This window comes from Neodiprion virginianus, chromosome 2 (genome assembly GCF_021901495.1).
Source record: "Neodiprion virginianus isolate iyNeoVirg1 chromosome 2, iyNeoVirg1.1, whole genome shotgun sequence".
NCBI lineage: Eukaryota > Metazoa > Arthropoda > Insecta > Hymenoptera > Diprionidae > Neodiprion > Neodiprion virginianus.
Window position 1 is genome coordinate 18,864,513 of NC_060878.1, and position 22,671 is coordinate 18,887,183.

Here is a 22,671-nt window from a genome sequence, read left to right on the forward strand (position 1 = left end):
GCCTCTATTCGTGTTTGACAGTGTATGGGTGTTCGCTTCTTCGACTCGAGCTTCTCGAGATTTATGACAGCTCGACTTATATACCCAAACAAATCGTGTTGTGTTGCGATTAGTGAACTCGCCGTGACGGGCATCGTTTTTGCTGGAATCTCTTTCGCGGAATGTTACCTTGACTGTAGTCTCGAGTGTTGACAGTGCCAAGAATCCGGCAGCGATGAGGTAGCACAAGTAACTATCACTAGAATATTCGTTACAGTTTTAATTTATACAACATTTTGCACTGTTCAATAGTTCAAACGTCCGATTCTGTTTCCTCTTTCCCGGTTTTCTCCGGCAGACACTAATTGGAGTATACAGACACGCGTAAACCGAAACGAACCAAAGAAAAACGGGGAGGATTGAGTTCTTGGCGCTTACGATGCACTTCACTTTTCAGAACCGCGCCTTTTCCGCCGTTTTAAGTTCTATGCGAGACCGAACCGAAAATGCAATCTTCCAAGACCCTTCCAATGCGCGCGCCCTCTCGAATCCGGCTCGAAGGACCAGAATATGTTTAGAGAAAAACTGCGAACTCTTAATTCGAGAATGACGCGAGGGAGAAGTGACGGGATGCTTGGGAATGATGCAACAAATTATAACTGAATACTCGACACATAAAATAATGCTTCATTTATTAATACATGTTCCTCGATTGAGAGATAGGTTCGGACTAAACGTGGTCATCGCGACAGCTCCGTTGCTGGGCGAAGCACACGCAAACGTATCGTCATAAGCATCAGGATAGAAAAAGAAAAACAAAATAAGTGTGGTAGAATAGAATCGGCGAATTTTGACGTTGAAGCGATACTTTGCCATAACAGAGTCATTTTCATACAAAAAAAAACAGAGATTCAAAATACCTGAGTCGCTAGACGGACACGCATCTTGGACGTGTTATCCAATTGGATGTGACGCTTGGTTATCTTTGGACATGCTCTGGCGTTCTCGACGTGCTGCGTATCGACATCAAATAGGGTTTCGAAAAATTTCCACTCAATGAATTTTTTATCCGGACTGGTCTGTAAAAGTTCGAAGTATCATTATATCGGTTTACTGTGTCGTAAATTATTTATTAAATCAACTGAAATCAACTCAAACGTCGTTCAAATATAAGAATAATTTGCTTGTCGTCCGACTTACCCTCAAACGACGCTTGTTATATAAACGGTTGCGGATATTTTTGAAGACATGCGGCCCGTCAGAAAAGACAAATATTTTCCGTTCATTGTCAAGCGGGTGAGTGAACCAAGATTTGATGTCCGAGATGGACCCTCTCACGTCCAATAGCGACCACATCTTTTGATTCGTTTTAGCTCCATCCGCAATGACCCCATGAATTTTGGCACCACAATTCTCCAAATAAACAACCGCCTTTACGAGTAGTTTAGTCAACTCGTCGCCTTTAACTGAATTTTTCGACGCGAATACAGCAATCGGTTGGGTGTGTTTGTCGGCCAATGATTGGAACATCATAACGAGGCCATGCGTTGCCTGTTCCGCCACGTTCGAAGATTGTGGTCCATCGTCGCCGAGGTCCGTTAAGCCAACATACGTGAGATTTTTCGAACAAACAGCAACAGATTTCCTTAGATTGATTTCATCTATGAGGAGTACGCCGTGTCGTTGCATGGAAGTTTTTTCGTCGAAGTGCCTTTTCAAGAGATGGCTAAATTGTTCGTCAAATCCGCATTTCGTACTTATTAATGAAAAATGAGACCGGATCGTTCGTTTCGATGGCAGCGGCATCACATTGTTTTTTCTCAAAAACTCATAATACGCAGGCGACCTGATGTTTATCAACATACACAGCATGATCCAATCTTCGGAGTACCGTCTTCCTTTCGCATTTCTTGCGGATTTTCTGAGCCGCTGGGACCAACAACTTGGAGCATCTTTGTTCCAGTGATCCTTCTTGAATCGCAGCGATTTCCAGCTGTTGAGCTTTGAAAGAATTTTGCAGGATTGAAAGCCGGGACTTGGCTCGAGTTCTTCCGCGTCTCTCACATTTCATTCTTTTTTTAATGATTTTCAGTTTTTGGTTGTCGACAGGGTTTGATAGGCCAGAGATTCGATTAAAGGAATACAGACTTTCCGTTCTCTTTACTTTTTGCAGAACACGTTTCCGGAGCTTGCAACAATTCTCGCATCTACGTTTTTTCCATAGTAAAGAGCATTTTTTGTGGTGCCATCCATCTGTATAATCTTTGAAGCTTTCCTCAGCTGGCAAGAAATTAACATTTACTTCTCCTATACCGCAACACATTTTCAAGTCTGCGAATTTGATTAAAATATTGGGAAGATCGGTCAGAGAGTCCAATTTTCCTTGAAGATTTACTTGATCACCGTCAACGAGATTGCCATGGACGAAGTAACGCACGTTTTTCTCCTTGTCAACTGTTACAGTCTTGGCCGTTATAGGAAATCCGATGCCACGTTTTTTTATGATTTCTGGATACAGAAATACAAGACTCTGATCTGGCCATGAGGATAGTTGACCCGCAACCCAAGGCACTGGTAGACTTGCGATAGAATGAGCACCGTCGTCGAGATATGCACTTGACGCATCTGCAATATCCCCAAGAATTCCTGCGTAAATATTTTTTGGCTTGAAAGCAAGGAGTGCTAAGCAAAGGCTTACTTCTGGTCGGGTGGAAAAAGAATGCGGATTGTGCAAAAAAAAATATCAGCGTCACTATTGTGAGAATGCTTGGCTACAAAGAACCAATGACTCCGAGAAGCAGCGACGTGCAAGCCGAATAGGATAATCAAGAGTAAGAATACATCATTACAAGGTAAGTTACCGAGGACCGTGGTAAGCAGATTTTACTCTTTCTATTTTAGTTAAGTTTTAATTTTTAGTATTATGTTCATTCAATCTCAAATTACAATAATTTTGCCCTTATAAAATTAAGTTCTATTAGAGTGAAATATTTCTCGACAAATCAACAGTCGCTGCTGCAACCGAGGATTAGAAAGAGGAGCTACGACGGACCAAACTCCACTTCGTAACAATATAATCTTATTATATAAGATCAAAATTTCTATATATTTAAAAATAATTATTTTCAATCTTCAAGGTACTGCAAACAATGAAGATTCAACAAAAAACTTACTTCAGCTAATGGCGACTAGTGAAATGTCCAATTTCATGTCTGCGACAACCTGGTGAGATGGAAATAAGGCATTGCTCGGTCCATTTATCATTTGGACCTCGGTTGCATGTATTCCAATGTCATCAGTGCTGCTGGAATAATGAGTCCATGTTGTTTCTGAAAAAAGAACAATATTTTTGCATTTATTAAATGAATTCGGAGCATAGCAAAACACTTCGATTCATCAACGATCGTGGCAACAGTTCAGCGCCAAAGATCGGAGAAAGAAACCATCCCAAACCCTGCTCCACTTTTATACTCGAGTAAACAGTATCAAATATTATATAAATATATTACCTGGTGTATTCTTCATTGGGATGTCGGTTGCATGTATCGACGATTCCTCATTACCCGAGCTGGAACTTTGAATCGACGCTGTTTCTGAAGAAATAACAAAATTAAATACACCGATAGAAAATAGACAAAAAATAAAGCGTCATATATTGTACACACCTTTTATAAGGACATCCAACGGTGCATCATTGGAATTCGTTACTGCGTCGATATCCATTGCCTCATCAAATATAGTCGGGATTGCTGATTCTTTGAGGCGAGGATACTTGTACAAAACCTGTGAAAAAAAAACCAGGAAACACACCAGGGTTTATTAGAACAAAACATGTAGCAATGTCATTTTCTCTTCATTCATAATTACATAGACAGCAGTGGTGAAGTTTACTAATCTCTTTTCTACTCACTTCCTCTACATGATAGAAAGAAATCAGAACTCACCTCTGCGATAACTTTTCCATCTGCATCATGCTTGATGTACTTTCGCAGAATACATTGATCTTCGAAATGTCTTTCACATACATAATGCGAAGAAGTCAAAACTTTTTTGGGAATAGCACTTTGCCACTTTTTGAGTCTTTCACTATTCGATGGCACTTTGAAGACCGAAAGTTTTGTTTTTACACATCTTGACCCAGTCTTACACTGCGGTACGATACAGGGCTTCGTCATGTCTCAAATAGTATTTATCTCACGATTTGATCCACGTAAATTCTTCACAACTCACTAATAAGTTTGGACTTCGAAATTGTGAACGAAACACGATACGGAACACGCACGTCAGTCGTCAAAGGCTTATTCAAACATTGTAGGTTATGTTGATGCATCCCTCGATCGCAGCTCCATCTGGATTTTTCTTCAACAAAGGAGCCACTCTCTACCATTGGAATTCTATTGAGTCGCAGGACCTGTATGTAAGACCGTGGTCCGGATAATCGAACGCGCGTTACCCAACAATATTCGGGTCAAGTGGGAAGAGACGCTCAATCTCGACACCTTGCCAACGCTCGAGCAAATTTACAAATTCGTCTCCGAGACCGCATTTCGTTTATGTACGCTCGAACAGGATGTATCGCGTTCCAAAATAGAGACCAATTACAAACGACCGCTTCCGAATTATAAAGATTAAAGCGGAGTCAAAACTCGACGCGGAGAAAATGGCGCGCGTACGTTAGCGATAGGCACGTCAGCAAAGTGCGTAGTGTGCAAACGGGAGAGTCATCCCACATACCAGTGTCGCGAATTTCAAAAAATGACGGTTCATCAACGGTGGAATTTCGTCAAGGGTTCATCGCTGTGCAAAAATTGCCTGCGCTCGCACCGCGGCAAATGCACTTCGACGCATTGCAAAAACTGCTCCAGGTTTCACCACACTCTTTTGCACAACGAATCTCCTACTGCATCCACCCACGCGACCCAAGAAACGATACAATCGGATACACCTAAGTCGACAACAAAGGTAAATTTTACATGTAGCAAAATGATTACACACAGCTCACGTCAAGGGCGTTACAGTCGCAGTTAATGCTGAGCGCTCAAATACGCGTCAAAGACTCACGCGGTCAATACCTAAAACGTCGCACTTTATTAGATACTTGTGCGACAGCGCATTTTATCACGGAGGATCTTGTGAGAGAATTGAAACTACCGATACGCGCGTGCACGATCGCGGTAGGAATGATCGACGACGCAAATACAATTTCTAAAGGCGCGGTCGAATGTACATTTTATTCGATACACGATAATTTCAACAAAACTCTCACGTTTCTGGTCATACCGAAAATAGCTGATAACGTACCGAACGAAATCTTTTCTCGCGAATCAATCGACTTACCGCGGAATGTAAAATTGACCGATCCGCAATTCCATTTGCCTGGAAGGATCGACATCCTCATCGGGTCAGGAACAACGTTATCATTATTATCGATCGGACAATGTGATTTGTCCCGCGACGGCTGCGATCTCATCTTACAGAAAACTCAGCTCGGCTGGGCCGTTGCCGGCGGAAAATCAAACACCACGGTCGGGAAACGAACGTCGTACCAACTGACCGAATTAAAGGAAACAATAGAAAAATTCTGGTTGCTCGATGATGCAAACGCTAGTCAAAGAAAATTATCAGAAAATACAAGCTGCGAAACTCATTTCATTCGAAACGTCACTCGCGAACCGTCGGGACGGTACGTCGTTCGTCTGCCGTTCCGCAGCGCCGATCGAGACCTCAGTGATTCGCGATCTATGGCTTTGCGACGATTTGCTGGCTTGCAAAAAAGGCTTAACGCGGACCCGGTCCTTAAAGCGGAATATCATCGCGTTATGAATGAGTACATAGAACTAGGCCATATGTCACTCGTTGTCGACGAATCGCTACCCGGTTATTATCTCCCACACCACGCGGTCATAAAGGCGACAAGCGCTACGACGAAGACCCGAGTTGTCTTCGATGCGTCCGCCAAAACAAGCATGGGAGTGTCGCTTAACGATACGCTGATGGTCGGCCCGACTATTCAATTGAAACTAATCGAGCATCTTTTCCGATTTCGCAGTTATAAATTTGTGATTACCGCGGACATCGCGAAAATGTACCGACAAATTTGGATCGCCCCCAGCGATCGTCGGTACCAACGAGTTTTTTGGCTCCAACAGGAAAGAATTCGCGTATTCGAACTAAACACCGTAACGTTCGGCGTGTCGTCGGCTCCGTTTCTTGCGATACGAACCGTACAAAAACTTGCAAGCGATGAGAGCGCGGATTATCCTAAGGGGGCCGAGGTTTTAACGCGCGACTTATACGTCGACGATTTGTTATCAGGGGCAAACACCTTTGAGGAAATCGTACAAATTCGGGACGAAGTGATCGAAATATTGAAGCGTGGCGGATTCGACATTCGACAGTGGGCGTCAAATCACCCGCAGGCCCTAAGTAATTTGAGCAAAAAAACCGCAGATATCGATTTTCTGACAGACGAAAGTCCTGTGCACAAAACACTCGGTACATCATGGAACGCGCGGAATGACGACTTCCTTTATACGGTGAAACGTATCGAGCCCTCCGAGAGGGTCACAAAACGATACATCTTATCAGAAATCGCGAAAATTTTCGACCCCCTCGGTTTACTCGGTCCGGTGATTCTCACCTCGAAAGTGATTATGCAACGATGCTGGAAAGCAAAAACTACATGGGACGAGTCCGTACCCAGCGCGTTAGATTCCGCGTGGCGATCGTTCGCGGGACAACTGTCATTAATCAACAATTTAAAAATTGACCGATACGTTTCGACAAATAACCCAATCGATATCCAGATTCACGGATTTTGCGACGTGAGTCAAACGGGTTACGGAGCTTGTATATACGTGCCCTCTTGCGAGCAGGACGGCGAAATTCGCGTAAGACTTTTCTGTTCAAAGGGACGGGTGGCTCCGCTAAAAGATCAAACCATCCCTCGACTCGAACTCTGCGGCGCTTTGACACTTGCTCGCTTATATCGCGAAGTCCTCGAGGTAACGAGCTTTCGCGTGTACAAGACAATTTTCTGGTCAGACTCGACAATAGTTTTACAATGGCTAAACAAACATCCGAGCGTCCTAAAGGTGTTTGAAGAACATCGCGTCGCAGAGACACAGGAAGTCAGTAAAGACGCGGAGTGGCGGCACATCCGGACTGATCAGAATCCGGCAGACGCGTTGTCGCGAGGTCAATTTCCACGGGAATTTTTGAATAACGACTCGTGGTTTCGGGGACCTGCGTGGCTAGCTCAGCCCGAATCCGTTTGGCCGCAAGTCGCGGTAACGCCTCAGAAGGATTTACTGGGGATTAAAAAATCATTGTGCATGTTCTCGCAATCGCAATCGGAAGAAATTTTCAAAAATTTCTCGTCATACACACGATTGATTCGTGTCGTCGCGTACTGCTTACGTTTCTCACCCAACAATAATGTCAAGGGCGCTTTGACAATCAAGGAAATTGAGGAGGCCGAGTATCGCGTTATTCGATTAATCCAACAAGCGCACTTTCAAGACGAAATCGATCGTCTTTTATCCGAAGAAAGGGTGAAATGTGCAAAACTCGGATTTCTGAATCCGCGAGTCGACTAGAGGCTTGATTCGCGTCGGTGGTCGTATAAATAAGGCCGATATCTCGCTCGATCAAAGAAATCCGATCCTTCTTCCGTCGCGACATCACGTAACCGACCTTTTGATTCGTCACATACACGAAAAATTCTTTCACACCGGGATCCAATCGACATTATATATGTAGGAGTAAAGAATATTCTCTATGTTAAGTTTATATTTGAAAGTAAAGATAAGATTATGTTTATTTTTAAGTGTCGTAAATTTAAGGATTATGTTGTGACAAAGGCTATCCAACATGCTGTTGCCAGATGAGGAAACGTGGCTAGTTGGTGAGTCTCGGTCACTAAAGTATTGTATAATTGAGATGGATACGAGTCGTGTGAGAGCGAGAGAGAGAGCCAGGTATGAAGTATGGAGTTCAAAGTATAAGTAAGGTTATGAGGGTGGGGGTGAGAAAAGGCCAAGAGGCCCTGCATGTACCTAATAGCTAAGCAAAAGTCAGTCTAAGACCATCGGGACTACTGTAAAGATGTACTTGTCACTTTGCCATAATAAAGAAATACTTCTATAAAATTCAAACCTGCCGTCACACTGCAAATCTTTCTTTAGTAAAATTAATAGCATCAAACCTATTATTATCATTATACTACATATAGTATCCGGCAAAGATTCTGGATACTAGACGGCAGAAATCAAATACGTAAAGTCGTGCGACGTTGCGTGCGATGCATCCGGTTTCGGGCTAAACCAGAGACGTACAAGATGGCCGACTCACCAAAATCTAGAGTAGACAGTGCACCGCCGTTCTACCACACGGGAGTAGATTATTTCGGTCCGATACTCGCAAAAGAAAAGAAACATCGGAATCGGAGTAGCATTAAAGTCTACGGCTGCGTATTTATTTGCATGTCGACTAAAGCTATTCATATCGAGATCGCAAGCGATCTGTCAACAGACGCGTTCATAGTGGCTTTACCACGATTCGTCAGTCGTCGGGGCATTCCGGGCCATATCTATTCGGACAATGGGACGAATTTCGTCGGCGCGAACAGTCAACTTCGTGAATTTTACGCTGTCAGAGAGTCCGAAGACTTCCGTTCTCAACTGTACGAATTTACGTCGACCAGAAAAATTGAATGGCATTTCAATCCGCCCCTCTCACCTCATTTCGGGGGTATCTGGAAGGCGGCTGTAAAATCGTGTAAACACCATCTTAAACGCGTCATGTGCGATCTTTTGTTTACGTACGAAGAATTGACTACTCTAGCAATCGAGATTGAGGGCATTCTCAATTCGCGCCCATTGTGCCCTATTTCCACAGATCCAAACGATCCAATTGCTTCAACCCCCGTGCACTTTCTTGTTGGAAGACCGCTCACGATGCTGCCGGAAAATGATCTTTCGCTTGTTCCAGACAACCGAATATCCTCGTGGCAACTGATCACTAAGACACGACAAGAATCCTGGCGCCAGTGGCAACTCGAATATTTGAGCGAGTTACAAAAGAGACAGAAATGGATAAATCCGACCGAAAATATCGCGTTGGACACGGTAGTCCTATTGATTGACAAGAACCAACCATGTATGCAGTGGCGACTGGGTCGAGTGGTGGAACTACATCCTGGAGACGATGACGTAGTCAGGGTGGTCACCGTAAAAACGACTCGAGGACTCTACAAACGCAACACGAGATCGATTTGCGCTTTGCCCATAAGCGCTTGAGATTATCGGGAGAATTCAACGAAAACGATAATTTTCGAACTCTTCTCAGTTGAAATTTACAATTAATTCTTTCTAATTTTCAAATTCGAGTTTTGATTCATACTTCCGCAAGATTCAGTCAATATACTATGTAGATGTAAGCCAAGTCTTCAAGTTTCTTCAAAGTCATATTCCAATTAATTATTTACTCTTTATGCATAAAATATCAACTTTAGACTTAAGGTAATCGTTGTAAAAGGATCAATTATAATAAGGTTAATGACATGTACTACTGTTTGCATAATTTTGTTCGTTAGCACTCCCAACGGGGGGAGGGTGTTCAGTGCCTCAGCGTCGTTTTGTGCCCGTATCATTGCGATCTCCGTGCGAGCCGCGCTCGGACGATTCGTCTCCGCAGGGATGCCAAATCTCGCGTAGATGAGGAGGCGAGCGCGCATCACGCATTTTTTAAAACAGTCGAGTTAAGTCGTCCGTCTAGTGACGATCGTGAGTGACGCCGTGCGTTCTCTCGTACCACGACCAAAAGACGAGAGGCCCAAATATACTCTCGTATACGTTCGCTCTACGGAGTAAGGTAGATGAGTACGGCCCGAGTGTCTCTCATTCTACACGGGACCGAGTGCCCATACACACATACCAAGGGTCTTGCACCCTTTCATCATACAACGAGCCCAAGCGCTCTTGGTGTACTACCAACACCAATCATACTCTCATATGCGTTCGCTCCTCCGAGTAAGGCAAATGCAAATCATGCGAAATTCGATCGAATCGAATAAAACAAAAATCGCAGTACGAAACGCACTCGAGATCGCGGTGGCATGAGCCAAACGGGCTGTAACCGGCATATACACATTCGTATACACAATCGACACATTCACGTGTGCGACACATGCTTTTATACGTTTACAAATACAAGTTCATCCGTCGTGGGTTTTTATGCCGCAAGGCCTTTCCCACAAGAGCCAATAAACATTCATAATTCGATGGCTCAAACGCGAGAGTTTTTTATTCAAGAAAACCTCAACCTCTATCCTTCACATTGATAAAAAAGGTTCTATTCAAAACTACGAGGCAACTTCACCTATGAAGAAGCTTCGACTATACATCCCGGCATACAATTGCGCCTTTGAAAATGTGCAGCGAATAAGGAGTTGGTATTCGAAGGAGTGTACCAGCTCCCTCCAGAAATCCTTCCGTCTGTACAAAGAATTGGACGGTTTAAGGGCAATGATGTCCGAGGATATGGCTTTTTTACCAAAAGAATTTATCCGCGCGTTCGCATCAAACTCCATCAATGGTGCGTGGGATAAACTACCAGAGAATATGAAAATGGACTACGTCATCGCAAGTTTCCGCAGATGTAGCATACATTACACACCAGGATCCGATTGCGATATCGTGGATAGACCGAATCCTCTAATTAAAGACTGTCTAGGTTGCAATCGTGTGTATAGATAATATGGACAATATTTACCAAAATAACAATAGAATTTATTACAATATATACAATTACATCCGGCTTTACATGTAGAATATTCAATAGAATTAATCTCAATTATATCATAGCTTATACATAGAATTAAAAAAATATACTATTCGATAAAATTATAATCTAGAGATAGGATACATTACAAATATATATCTTTATAACTTTCACCCATTCTCGTCGTACAAAATGTAAATGTTATGAATTTTTACTTGTGAAAAATATATAATCAACAATTGTGAATTTAGCGTGGCTTATTCCTCAAAATAATCCATAAAATCATTATCGTTATCCTGTTCGCTAACATTATCATCATCATCATCATCATCATCATCATCGCCATTTTCGACATCTATAATTATTACGATAGTTTCATTCGCCCATTTTTCTACAATTATTTCCATACATATATCACCGTAATTTATATAATGTTGGCTGTTTGGCCTTACTCGAGTAACTCGCGCGTCCTCAACGAGATCCCGAAGTTCCTCCAACGAGAACTCGCGTGTTGCTTCGGAAAAGCCTATAATTATCTCTTCCTCAGTCTGCTCATCCTCGCCGCAATCAACGATCGACCACTCATCGTCATCATCACTTGAATGAGATGGCATTTTTTTTTTCTTTCTAAAATTGATTCGCGATGAAAAATCTGTAGGAAGAGCAAGCCGAAGTAGAAAAGTTGATGCTGCTGCTGCACTCATCATTTATATGCATGATAAATCTCCAATTCAAAAAAGTTTCCACCTATTCAAAATGAGTGATACGGAGAAGGTGTGGAAGATACTAGAATTTTATTTTAATGTAGTGCTACACACCAATCCCTGTCCGAATAATAACCATCATCGTCAGCTCTATCGATGTCTCCCAGCATTTGATGGATTTGATCAATCTCGTCCAGAAGCCAACCGAATCTGATGCGTACGTCTTCGCAACCGTCAAAATCATTATCAAACTCAATGCCCACTTCCCGTACATTCACCTCCACCCACTCGTCATCACCATCACCGCCATTCCAAACACCCTCCACCTCCGCTTCTTCCTCCTCCGCCTCCTCCTCCTCCTCCTCCTCATCCTCCACATCACTCGATGATGATGATGATTCTAGGTGATGCTCGCCAGCCAAATTATGTTCAAACTCGCGATCATCATCACCAACACTATCGTCAATACATCGCTCGGGGTCGATAATTAGAGTATCAGCATCACTATCAGTCAATTCATCCTCATCATCCTCCTTATCATGAGCCGCCCTTCTGCACACCCGCTTATATGTCAGCGATCGTGGTGGTGAATGGGGTGGGTAGTCTGATGACCCTCTTTTCCATCCTTTCATATTTTTTCGATATGATTCTAAAATTTTTCCAGAATCTTTATGGATATGATAATAGGGAATACAGAAAAGTTGAAACAAATAGAAAAACTTTGTTAACATACTAATCAAATGTGATAATCATTACGGAATTCAATTCAACATTCACAGTATCGTAAGAGGATTGGCGTAGCACCATATACATATACAGGGTGTCCCTAAATTGCCTTTCACGGACTAGCCAGCACGATACGTCCTTAAAATCCAACCGAGAATTTCTTTTTCGGAAGCTCGTCCGACGCATGGTTTTTGAATTATAAGCGATAGCGCTAGGCCAATCAGAGTGCACCATTTCATCTAGATTTTCCGCCACGGAAATTGCTGTTTTGTTCGTCTGGGTGAATTATTATTATTCGTTCACGAAATAAATATCGGCACCTCCCCTCTCTCGCTGCTGTACCCCTTCTCGGGCGCTGACCTCGGTATTGTCACCGCGGCACACGCTGCCGGCTGCACATCCATGGGCGCACATTTGTGTGTGTAAACAGAAGCGAATCCTCAAGCATAATGGGTACAGCAGCAAGAGAGGGGAGCAAAACGCTTGTTTTCACACGAAGGATTTTCAAAATTACTAGAGAAGTTTCAAACCGCTGCCGCGCTGTTCGAATTTATACTGAAAGGAGTCGGAACCACCCTCCACCGAGCAAAAACCAGCCGGCCAATCATTTGTAGAGCATGCACCACGTGGCATACAGACAAAAGAGTGATGCGGGGGAGGCAGTATAAGCTAGGAGAAAATTTTCTCAAGAGCTCGCCAGCTTTTCGTTTGCCGATTTTTTTCTCGTTGCATACCCCACGCTAATATGGTTAGGGATGTGCAGGCTCGGACTTGTTCGCTATTAAGAGTCGCAAAACCCAAAACTGCGTGTACACATACCAGCCGGTCAAGAGCGGGCAAGACAAGATTTTTTTCACACCAAACACTGTTCGCTACCTGCTTTTCGTTGACCAAGTTTTCCCACCACATATCCCACGCTGATTAACGACTCAGAAAACCCAAAAACTGAATGTGCACATAGCATCCGGTCAAGGGTTGGCAAGACAAGATTCTTGTCACGCCAAACACTGCGTACTACCAGCTTTTCGTTTGCCGATTTTTCTCTCGTTGCATACCCCACGCTAATATGGTTGGGGATGTGCAGGCTCGGACTTGTTCGCTATGAAAAGTCGTGAAACCCAGCCACTTTAGCGTGAAACACGCCTACGAAACTCATCGACAAGATTGTATTATGCTAAATAAAGTACGCATGGAATTTCCCAAGTGTAAAAATTTAGTATTTTCCAATTTTCAAAACAAAGGCACCGTTCCGTTTGTCGTATACGCCGATCTCGAATGTATATTAATCCCCGAACCTGTAGATGAATTTAAATCTCGTAAGACTTGTGAAATTCGAAAGCATATCCCGCACAGTGTGGGGTACTACGTACATTGTGCGTACGATGAGACTTTATCGGAGTTCCACGGTAAACGCGGTGTCGATTGCATAGATTGGTTTACGCAACAGCTTAAAGATTTATCAATTCAAGTAGAGTCACGCATCAAAAACATAATTCCGATGAAGTCTCTTCCCCAAGTACAACGCGATCGTCACATGCGTGCAAAGAATTGTTATATTTGCGAAAAACCGTTTCCCCCTGAGGAGAAAAAGTGTTACGATCACTGTCACTCCACGGCTAAATATCGTGGTTCTGCTCATAATCAGTGTAATTTGAATTTCAGAGAGTCGCACACAATTCCAGTAATTTTCCACAATTTGTCCGGTTACGATTCTCACTTTTGAATAAAATCCCTCGCGTCAACTTTCCCCGGTAAAATTACACTGCTACCCATAAATGAGGAAAAATATATATCCTTCACGGAACGCGTCGATAAAACGATGATGCACTTGAGATTCATCGATTCGTTTCAATTTATGGCTAGCAGCAATGATAAACTTCCGACATATTTGACCGATACCGATAAACGCATAACACGTGAATTTCATAACAACCCGCCTCAGTTCAGTTTGATGACCCGCAAAGGCGTTGTTCCCTATGAATACGTCGATTGTTGGAGGAAACTCAATGAAACGCGATTACCTGCAAAGACGCATTCCTACTCTCATCTCACCAATTCAAATATTAGGGACGCCGATTACGAGCACGCAAAAACTGCTTGGGGGGAATTCCATTTGGAGTCATTGGAGGGCTATTCAGAGTTACATTTAAAGACCGATGTTCTTTTGCTTGCCGATATTTTCGAGAATTTCCGCGCTAGCTGCTTCAAAACAGACGATTTAGATCCGTTGCACTACTACACTGCACTGGGACTTGCTTTTGACGCGATGCTCAAGCATACTAATGTAAATTTGCAACTTTTAGACAACCCTGAAATAGTGTTATTTATTGAAAGAGTCATTCGAGGTGGCGTAGCACTATATTCTAATCGAAACGCTCGGGCCAATAATAGATTTATGGGAAAAGATTTTGATCCTAGTAACGTGGAAACGTATCTCACGTATTTTGACGTCAATAATCTGTACGGTGCAGCTACGAGCGAGTATTTACCAATCGGTTCGTTCGAGTGGGAGTATCAGCACATCGATATAAAAAACCATCCGGACGATTCGCCGATCGGTTACTTTCTGGAGGTAGATTTGGACTACCCTGTAGAACTCCACGAGGATTACAAAGGCTTACCTCTTTGTCCCGAACATTTTACTCCTCCAGGTAGTGAAAATGCCAAACTCGCGACCACCCTTTACCCCAAAACAAAGTATATATTGCACTATAGAAATTTGAAGCAGTGTTGAAGTTTAGGATTAAAAGTAACGAAAGTGCACAGAGTTTTGAAGTTTGCACAATCTCCATGGCTCGAGCCTTACAGCACGCTCAATACAGAGATGCGCAAGCAGTCTAGGAATGAATTTGAGAAAAACTTTTACAAACTCATGAATAACGCTGTGTTCGGCAAGACTATGGAGAATGTGCGAAATCATAAAGATGTTGAATTGCTCACAAAATGGGAGGGAAGAGGTGGTGCGAGAACGCTTATTGCCGGAGTAAACTTTCACAGCTGCACCGTATTTGGCAATGATATGGTTATCATTGAAATGAATCGTGTCAAAGTTTACTTCGCCAAACCTATTTACGTCGGCGCATCAATTCTAGATCTGTCAAAAATCTTTTTCTACGATTTTCACTATAATTATATTAAAACCAACTTTTCGAATAAACTAGCTAAATTGATGTATACCGACACAGACGGCCTTATTTATCAATTCAATGTACCTAATATCAATGATATCATCAAACGTGATGTAGATACAATGTTTGATACCTCCGACTATCTGCCCGACAATGTGTATGGTATTCCCCTTAAAAACAAAAAACAACTAGGGCTAATGAAGAATGAAAATAATGGTAAAATTATGAGAGAGTTTGTGGGACTGCGAGCAAAGCTGTACGCATGTACTACGATGGGTGAGGATGGGGAAAAATATGACAGTGGCGTTAAAGTGAGTAAGCGCGCCAAGGGTGTGAAAAATTCATCGATTAATAGCATCACGTTTGATGATTATGAGCGGTGTCTAACGGCTTACCAAGAGTTGACTCTTCCACAGTGTTGAACACGCAGTAAAAAAACAAAGTAAACACGATCGTACAGAAAAAATTTGCTCTGAGTTGGCAGGATGACAAGCGGCAATTGATACCTGGACAGACCGACACCGTACCTTGGGGGATTGTCCCAGCCCCCGAATAGCTGTAGGATAAAACTGTAGACGTAGAATTGATGTAAATATTTGATGTTTGACGCCTCGGACGATCCACCATCGGGCGGAAACGTTTCACGATCAAGACGATATTTAATAGATTTGAAGTTTCAAAATGCGGTTTATACACGTAACAATCATTTATTCATTCATTTTTAATATATCAAGCAATCATTTATATTTATTCGTTTATTAGGAGAAAAGTTTTCAGAAAATGTAAAAAAATTTTCAGAAAACGAAAAAAAGTTTCCAAAAAATAAAATGTGTAATGATCATATGGAAAAATTGCATATTATCATTATTATTATCATTATTATTATTATTTTCGTAGTACAGGGTATGGCACATGTGCGTACAAAGGAGATAGAATGTGGAAATATTTGTATATTCAAAATCATTTATTGTAATTCGGAAAATACATACAAATTATGTTACATGTCTGTTTCATTTATCCAACTATTGTGCGAACTATGGAAACCCAACCACTTCAGATTGAACAGATTTCCCCGTTTGCGTAATACTTTCTCCACAAGGTAGTCGTCGGCATATTTCACTTTGGTGAGCTCTTCCTCGTAGAAGCCCCCCGCCATGGGATGATCTTGATAATCGGTAAGCTTGTGGGTGGGTGGATTGGTATTTTTCACCTCGCTCACGGTGAATATTTCTGTCGTCCAAGTGGGTTTAATGGTTTAATGGTTTATTGAGATCTTTCCCATGGCAATGTTGGGAAATAACAAGAAAAGTATACAAAGTTGAGCTATATTCAGAGTCTCAAATCCAAAAACTTAGCCTAGTTTGATGTATAGTGTAAAGAGGAGCACAGAATAAAGACAGAGAACTACGAAATAGACAGGAGTAGAAAATATAGAGATGGAAGGATGCAAAAATTGGAAGAGTGAAAGACGGCAAAGACAATGTTAGAAAAAAAAAAAAACAAATAGAATAAAAATTAGAATAAAGTAGAAACATAGAAACATGAGAAGCAGGAACTAGAGAAATCTAAAATCTAAATGAAGAATCGCCATCAGGAGTAAGTCTCTTTTATCCGGAAGAGATGCTGATCGAGTGCACGTTTACGACATCAAGCGTCAAGAGAGACCTGAGTTCGGTCCGTGTGGTAGCCTGGTAGCAAGATAACAGAGTCCGAGATCTGCGAGTGGAGCCAGGTTTCAGTCGCAGCTAGCAGCGGCCGAAAAGGCGAGAGATGGAGGTAGCCACGGGGAATCGAGCCTCGAAAGCAGCTAGAGCGGCAGCCGATGAGATGCGGTGAATAGGAGAGCCGTCAGATCTTCGTAGGAGAATGACGCCCTCACGGTGCCAAACGTTCTTAAAGCCACGAGATTTCGCAATAGCTTTGGTGGACATAAGTAATTTATGAAATTCAGAGGAAAGAGCTTGATTTACGTTCATACTGAAAATTCGTCCCTGCTGAACCACGGGTAGGTCGGTTGTACGTAAAATCCCCTTATTCTTCTTGGCAGCCAATAAGCGATGGGTGAGATCCCTGGACGAAAACCTCACAAGGAGTGGCAACGGAGTGTCCTTCCGAGCCTTTGAAGGAGGGATCAGAAAGCGGCAGGCCAAGATGTCCGATCTGGCAATGGTAAGGTCGAGCGCAGCAGCCAGTGAGGTGACGGCAGGACGAATGCCATCAGCTGAGGAACAGGGAAGGCCAGAAATTATGACCTCCTCTTCGCACAGACGAGCGGAAGCACAAAGGCGCTCAGTGCGATCAGTATCGCGCTGCTTACGCAAGTCCTCGACTGCCTCTTGTAGCGTGCGATTTTGGGCCTCGAGTTCTTGGATGCGGGCGGTATTGGCGTCAATCTGAGCCTGCAATGCTGGTAGGGCGTCAAGCCGAGACTCAAGCGCATCGAACCGACGATCCATATAGGCTGTAAGGTGACGCAAAATCGCCTCAATAGAAGTCGAGTCAAGAGCTGCGGCCGTAGTCTGTGAGGCGGTGAGCGTCTCGGATGAGCTAGACGTGGACGGTGCGCCGGTCGGTATGCACTCAAGAGTGGCACCGGGGCAGCAATGCTGAACACCGGTCTGCAAGATTTTCTTGCGGCAGCAGCCAGGATGATAGTGGGAATTGCAGCCCGAGCAAAAGGTGGTCTCTTTCACCACATTTTTGGAGCACATACGGCAGACACGAGCGGGCGCCATGTATTTGTGGGAGACAGTCAGTAAGTTGCCGACAGTTGTTGAGAAGGTCAAGAGTAGACAAGCCTTACGTTAGATGGAGCGGCAGGTAGTGATCAGGCTCGGGTACACAACAGAGATGTGTCACTGGGCAGCAGAGCAGTAAAAAAAGGCAGCACTTCTGATTGGTCAAGGTGGTCAGGCCGGAGACGTTTGAGCAGCAAAACCGTTGACAGGTAGAGGTTATGTCCAAACAGGCAGTTCCAGATAAAATAGGAAGGACAAGCAGGAGAAGCTTGTAGCGGAGAAACTGCAAGTGCCAAGCGGGCTTGCAGAAAGGCGCATGCAAGAGAATCTGAAAGAAGAGCGCCCGAGGGCGGAAAGCGGCAGAAAAAGGTCGAGGAAGAGAGAGGAGAAGACGTGCAGAGCGTACTCACGTGTGTGTGTGTCCTTCCGTGTGGGTGTATAGCCTTTTTCAAATACATTCTTGTACTTGCTGATTCGAACTCGATCGCCTACACTGAATTTTCGCGATCGATCACTTCGTTTGATTTGCCGAGGCTTGTACACGCTATGATACAGCTGTTTTTTATTCTCCCTGCTAACATCCACCGGTTTCATTCGAATCGTGCGATGTCTGGTGTTGTTGTAAGACTTCATTAAATGATCCAAAATATCAATCCACTCGTACGATCCTTGGAGAGTAAACCGCTTCCACATTTTATTCTTCAATGTTCGATTAAAACGTTCGCATATCGACGCCTTTAAGTTGCTCAATGTCGAATACATGTTGATATTGTGATGCTTCACGAGGGCTTTGAATTCGCTGTTGTAAAATTCTTTGCCTCGATCAATGTGCAGATGTGTAGGTATACGGCTCTGGATCAGTACAGATTTCATGGCAGCAGTAACATCTTTTCCACTCTTGGACTTTATCGGCACCGCTCACGCGTACTTGGAAAATATATCGATGATAGTTGGTAGGTATTTGTATCTCTTGTTGTACGAGCTGTATGCGGTCATATCGACGAGATTAGCTAGCCAGGTCTCATCCAGTCCGCGTACATCTTCGAATCGGCGCGGATAGTTGCGTCGAGCCTGTCTGTGAAGTTTAGCAGCTATTACAATCTTCATTGTTCGCAACTCTTCACCTATCAATTTTTCGAATTGCCGTCCAACCACTCTGGTTCCTCAATCGATACTAATTCCCTGCTGGTCTGTCCCAGCGTCGGTGTTGCTTGCTCCCCAATATGTTCGATGCGACTCAACGTGTTTTCCATGATTTTGTTATTTGTGCGTAGCTGTTTCAACTCCTTGTTGTGATTATGCGCGAAACTCTCAAAATCCGATTAAAAAGTATCCACAATATCCACAGGCATAGATCGTAAAGCGGTGTTAAGGACTTTTAGGGAAACGGCATTGTTTTCCATCTGCGGATCAGCGATATTACACAATCGTTTGCTGTCTTTATCGTACTTGTGGATATAAAAGAGGGAGTGCGGTTCTATGGAATTAATATTAAAGTAGTTTATTAATGTATAATGACTATTTACATAAAGCACTGTGCGACATGTCCTATTAACAAGGAGTCCAGGAGAAGAGAGAGCTGGATTGAATCTTGGCGCGTACGGTCCCGCGCGAGCTCGTCTCGCTACGCAAAACTATCACTGGCCAATAGATGGCTCGTCAAGCTTCATACTGGCCATTAATCAAGAATATAAATTTGTCTATATATTACAACATGCCTCCTTAAATTTATAATCTTGATTCTAACATAATTAGCATTAATTTGGAACTTTTAAATCACTCTGAGTTCTTCTCGATTCTTTATAAATTTTATCTTATCTAGACTCTTAGTTAGCATATCCGCTATATTCAAATTTGACTCTATTTTTACAATGTCAATTACTCCATTTTCATAATTTTCATTTATATAATGATATTGCACCTCGATGTGCTTTGAGTTTTTTGTAAAATTTCCAAACTTTGCTATCGCGATTGCGCCTGAATTATCTTCATATATTGTTGTCGGTTTATCAAACTTTACATTAAACATTTCGCTTAACAAATTTCTAACGAACAATATTTTAGTTGTTGCTTCTGACATAGCAGTATATTCTGCAAAAGTTGAACATTTTGTTACTGTACTCTGTTTATGAGTTTTCCAGAAAATCAAGTTTCCATATAATCTTATTACAAAACCCGTTGTATATTTTCTATCTACATTATCTCCTGCGTAATCAGAATCTACCATGCAATCTAATATTTCACAATTTATATTATTGTAATATGTTAGTTTTAAACCTTTGGTCTTATACAAATACTTTAGAATTCTCATTGCATATTTGAAATGTGTTTGGTCGAAACAACTTTGATATCGACTCAAATAGTTTACACTGAAAGCTATATCTGGCCTTGTGCCTGTGCCGATATACAATAATTCGCCGATTCAATTTCTATATTTTATATTTTCATTGATTTCATTTGCTTGTTCTAATTTAAGATTTGTCTCCATTGGAGTATCGTATAACTTAGAATTTTCTAAATTGTATTTTACAGCCAATGATTCAATATATGTTTCTTGACTTAAAGTCATTTTACCCTTATCTTTGTTATAATCAATATTTATTCCGATATAATTTTTAATCTTTCCTAAATCTTTCATAACAAATTTCTCCATTAGACTAGCTTCAACTTTGTTTATTTCTTTTTTATCTTTGCAACAGATCAAAAGATCATCTAAAAATACTAATATATTTATTGGATCTTTGCTTGTATTTTTCACATATAAACAGTAATCATAATTACTTCTTACAAAATTTAATTTTTCGGCAAACTTATTGAAACAGTCATACCAAGCTCTTGGACTTTCTTTTAGACCATAGAGTGCCTTTTGCAATTTACAAACTTTATTGTCCCCTGTTTCGTAACCTTTTGGTTCGTTTATATACACTTCTGATTTTACATCGCCATTTAAAAAGGCTGTTTCAACATCCATTTGTTCAATAAATAGATTATTTTTGCAGCTGTATGACAATGAAATTTTCAATGTTTGCATTTGACCCACTGGTGAATAAACATTTTCAGTGTATTCCCTTTGTTGGAATCCTCTTGCAACTAATCTTGCTTCATAAACATTATCATCTTTCCTTTTATAGACCCATTTGACATCAATTACTTTTTCATCTTTTGGTCTTTCAACAATTTTCCATGTGTTATTTTTCTTTAAACTATCTATTTCAGAATCCATTGCTATTTTCCATTTTTACTATCACTGGAGTTTAACGCCTCCTCGAAAGTATTTGGTACATTCGCATCAACATAATGAACATAAATAAAATGTGATACAGGATTTCCATACCTGTTTATAGGACTTTTATTTCTGTGTGATGTTCTTTTTACTTACATTTGAAATTCGTCGCGAAGAGACACATTTTTGACTTGTGTGTGAAGCTTGTTGGTATGTACACACATATGCTGTAAGTGACTATTAATGTGAAATTAAATTCACTTAGCCATTTATTTTCGAACGGCGCGGCGTTCATTTTGGCGATATGAACTACGCATATCATGTTTATAGCGAGAACAGTTTGCTAGAGGAGAGTACAATTTTCGAAATTTTTAGGTGAGTTGAAAAATTAACGACGGAGCCAGGAATCGAACCTGGTATCTAGAGATGCTTTGCCGGAGACTTACTCCACTAGACCACCTAGCCGCCCTGACTACACTGTCATTAATTTCTCTCATCACCTGTATTTCGAAATTGTTTTTGTTTTCGTGTGCCATTGAATTTGTTTACATTTGAAATTCGTCGCGAAGAGACACATTTTTGACTTGTGTGTGAAGCTTGTTGGTATGTACACACATATGCTGTAAGTGGCTATTAATGTGAAATTAAATTCACTTAGCCATTTATTTTTGAACGGCGCGGCGTTCATTTTGGCGATATGAACTACGCATATCATGTTTATAGCGAGAACAGTTTGCTAGAGGAGAGTACAATTTTCGAAATTTTTAGGTGAGTTGAAAAATTAAGTTCTTTTTACTGTTACATTTTCATCACTTTCACTTTCAATATCATTTTGATTTGAATTAATTCTAGTTCTATCACTTCTACTTTCCTCGAGAGGATGAGTAGAATGTAAGGGATTTTTTTCATTTGAATCAATTTCATTGCTTCCAAACGCTTCCTGATCTGAGGTTTTAGATTCGCTATTTTCCGAATCGTTATCGCTTTCTTCATCAAATTTTTCCAAACATATTATTTTAGTATTTTCTTCAACAATTTGTACATGTCTAGCATTGATTACTCTATTATTTACTAGAACTCTGTATCCATTTTCAATATATCCTACTAGTACGCCTAATTGTGCTTTGTCGTCCCATTTACTTTTTCTTAAAGCTTCCGGAATTCTAACAAAAACTCGACTTCCATAAATTTTCAAACTTTTTACATTTGGTTTTTTTTTTTTAAATATTTCATAGGGAGTTTTATTCTCCTCCGTATTTGCAATTGTACGATTTTTTGAATATGCTACTGTTTTCATAATTTCTGGCCAATACCTTCTATGTATTTTGGCTTCTCGCATTAGACATCTACCTATGTCCATTGCAGATCTATTATATCTTTCCGCTACTCCA

The 22,671-nt window shown here is 41.7% G+C and overlaps 1 protein-coding gene across 1 annotated transcript; it reads left to right on the forward strand.

The window, feature by feature from the left end:
* The first annotated feature begins 8,318 nt into the window (after nucleotides 1–8,318).
* Nucleotides 8,319–9,278, forward strand: LOC124297714 (uncharacterized). Its single transcript, XM_046749021.1, has one exon. The coding sequence runs from the start codon at nucleotides 8,319–8,321 to the stop codon at nucleotides 9,276–9,278; it is 960 nt and encodes a 319-aa protein (XP_046604977.1).
* Nucleotides 9,279–22,671: the final 13,393 nt, after the last annotated feature.

Excerpts from the sequence above, each read along its gene's own strand:
- LOC124297714 (XM_046749021.1), top strand. The coding sequence starts at position 8,319 with ATGGCCGACTCACCAAAATCTAGAGTAGACAGTGCACCGCCGTTCTAC.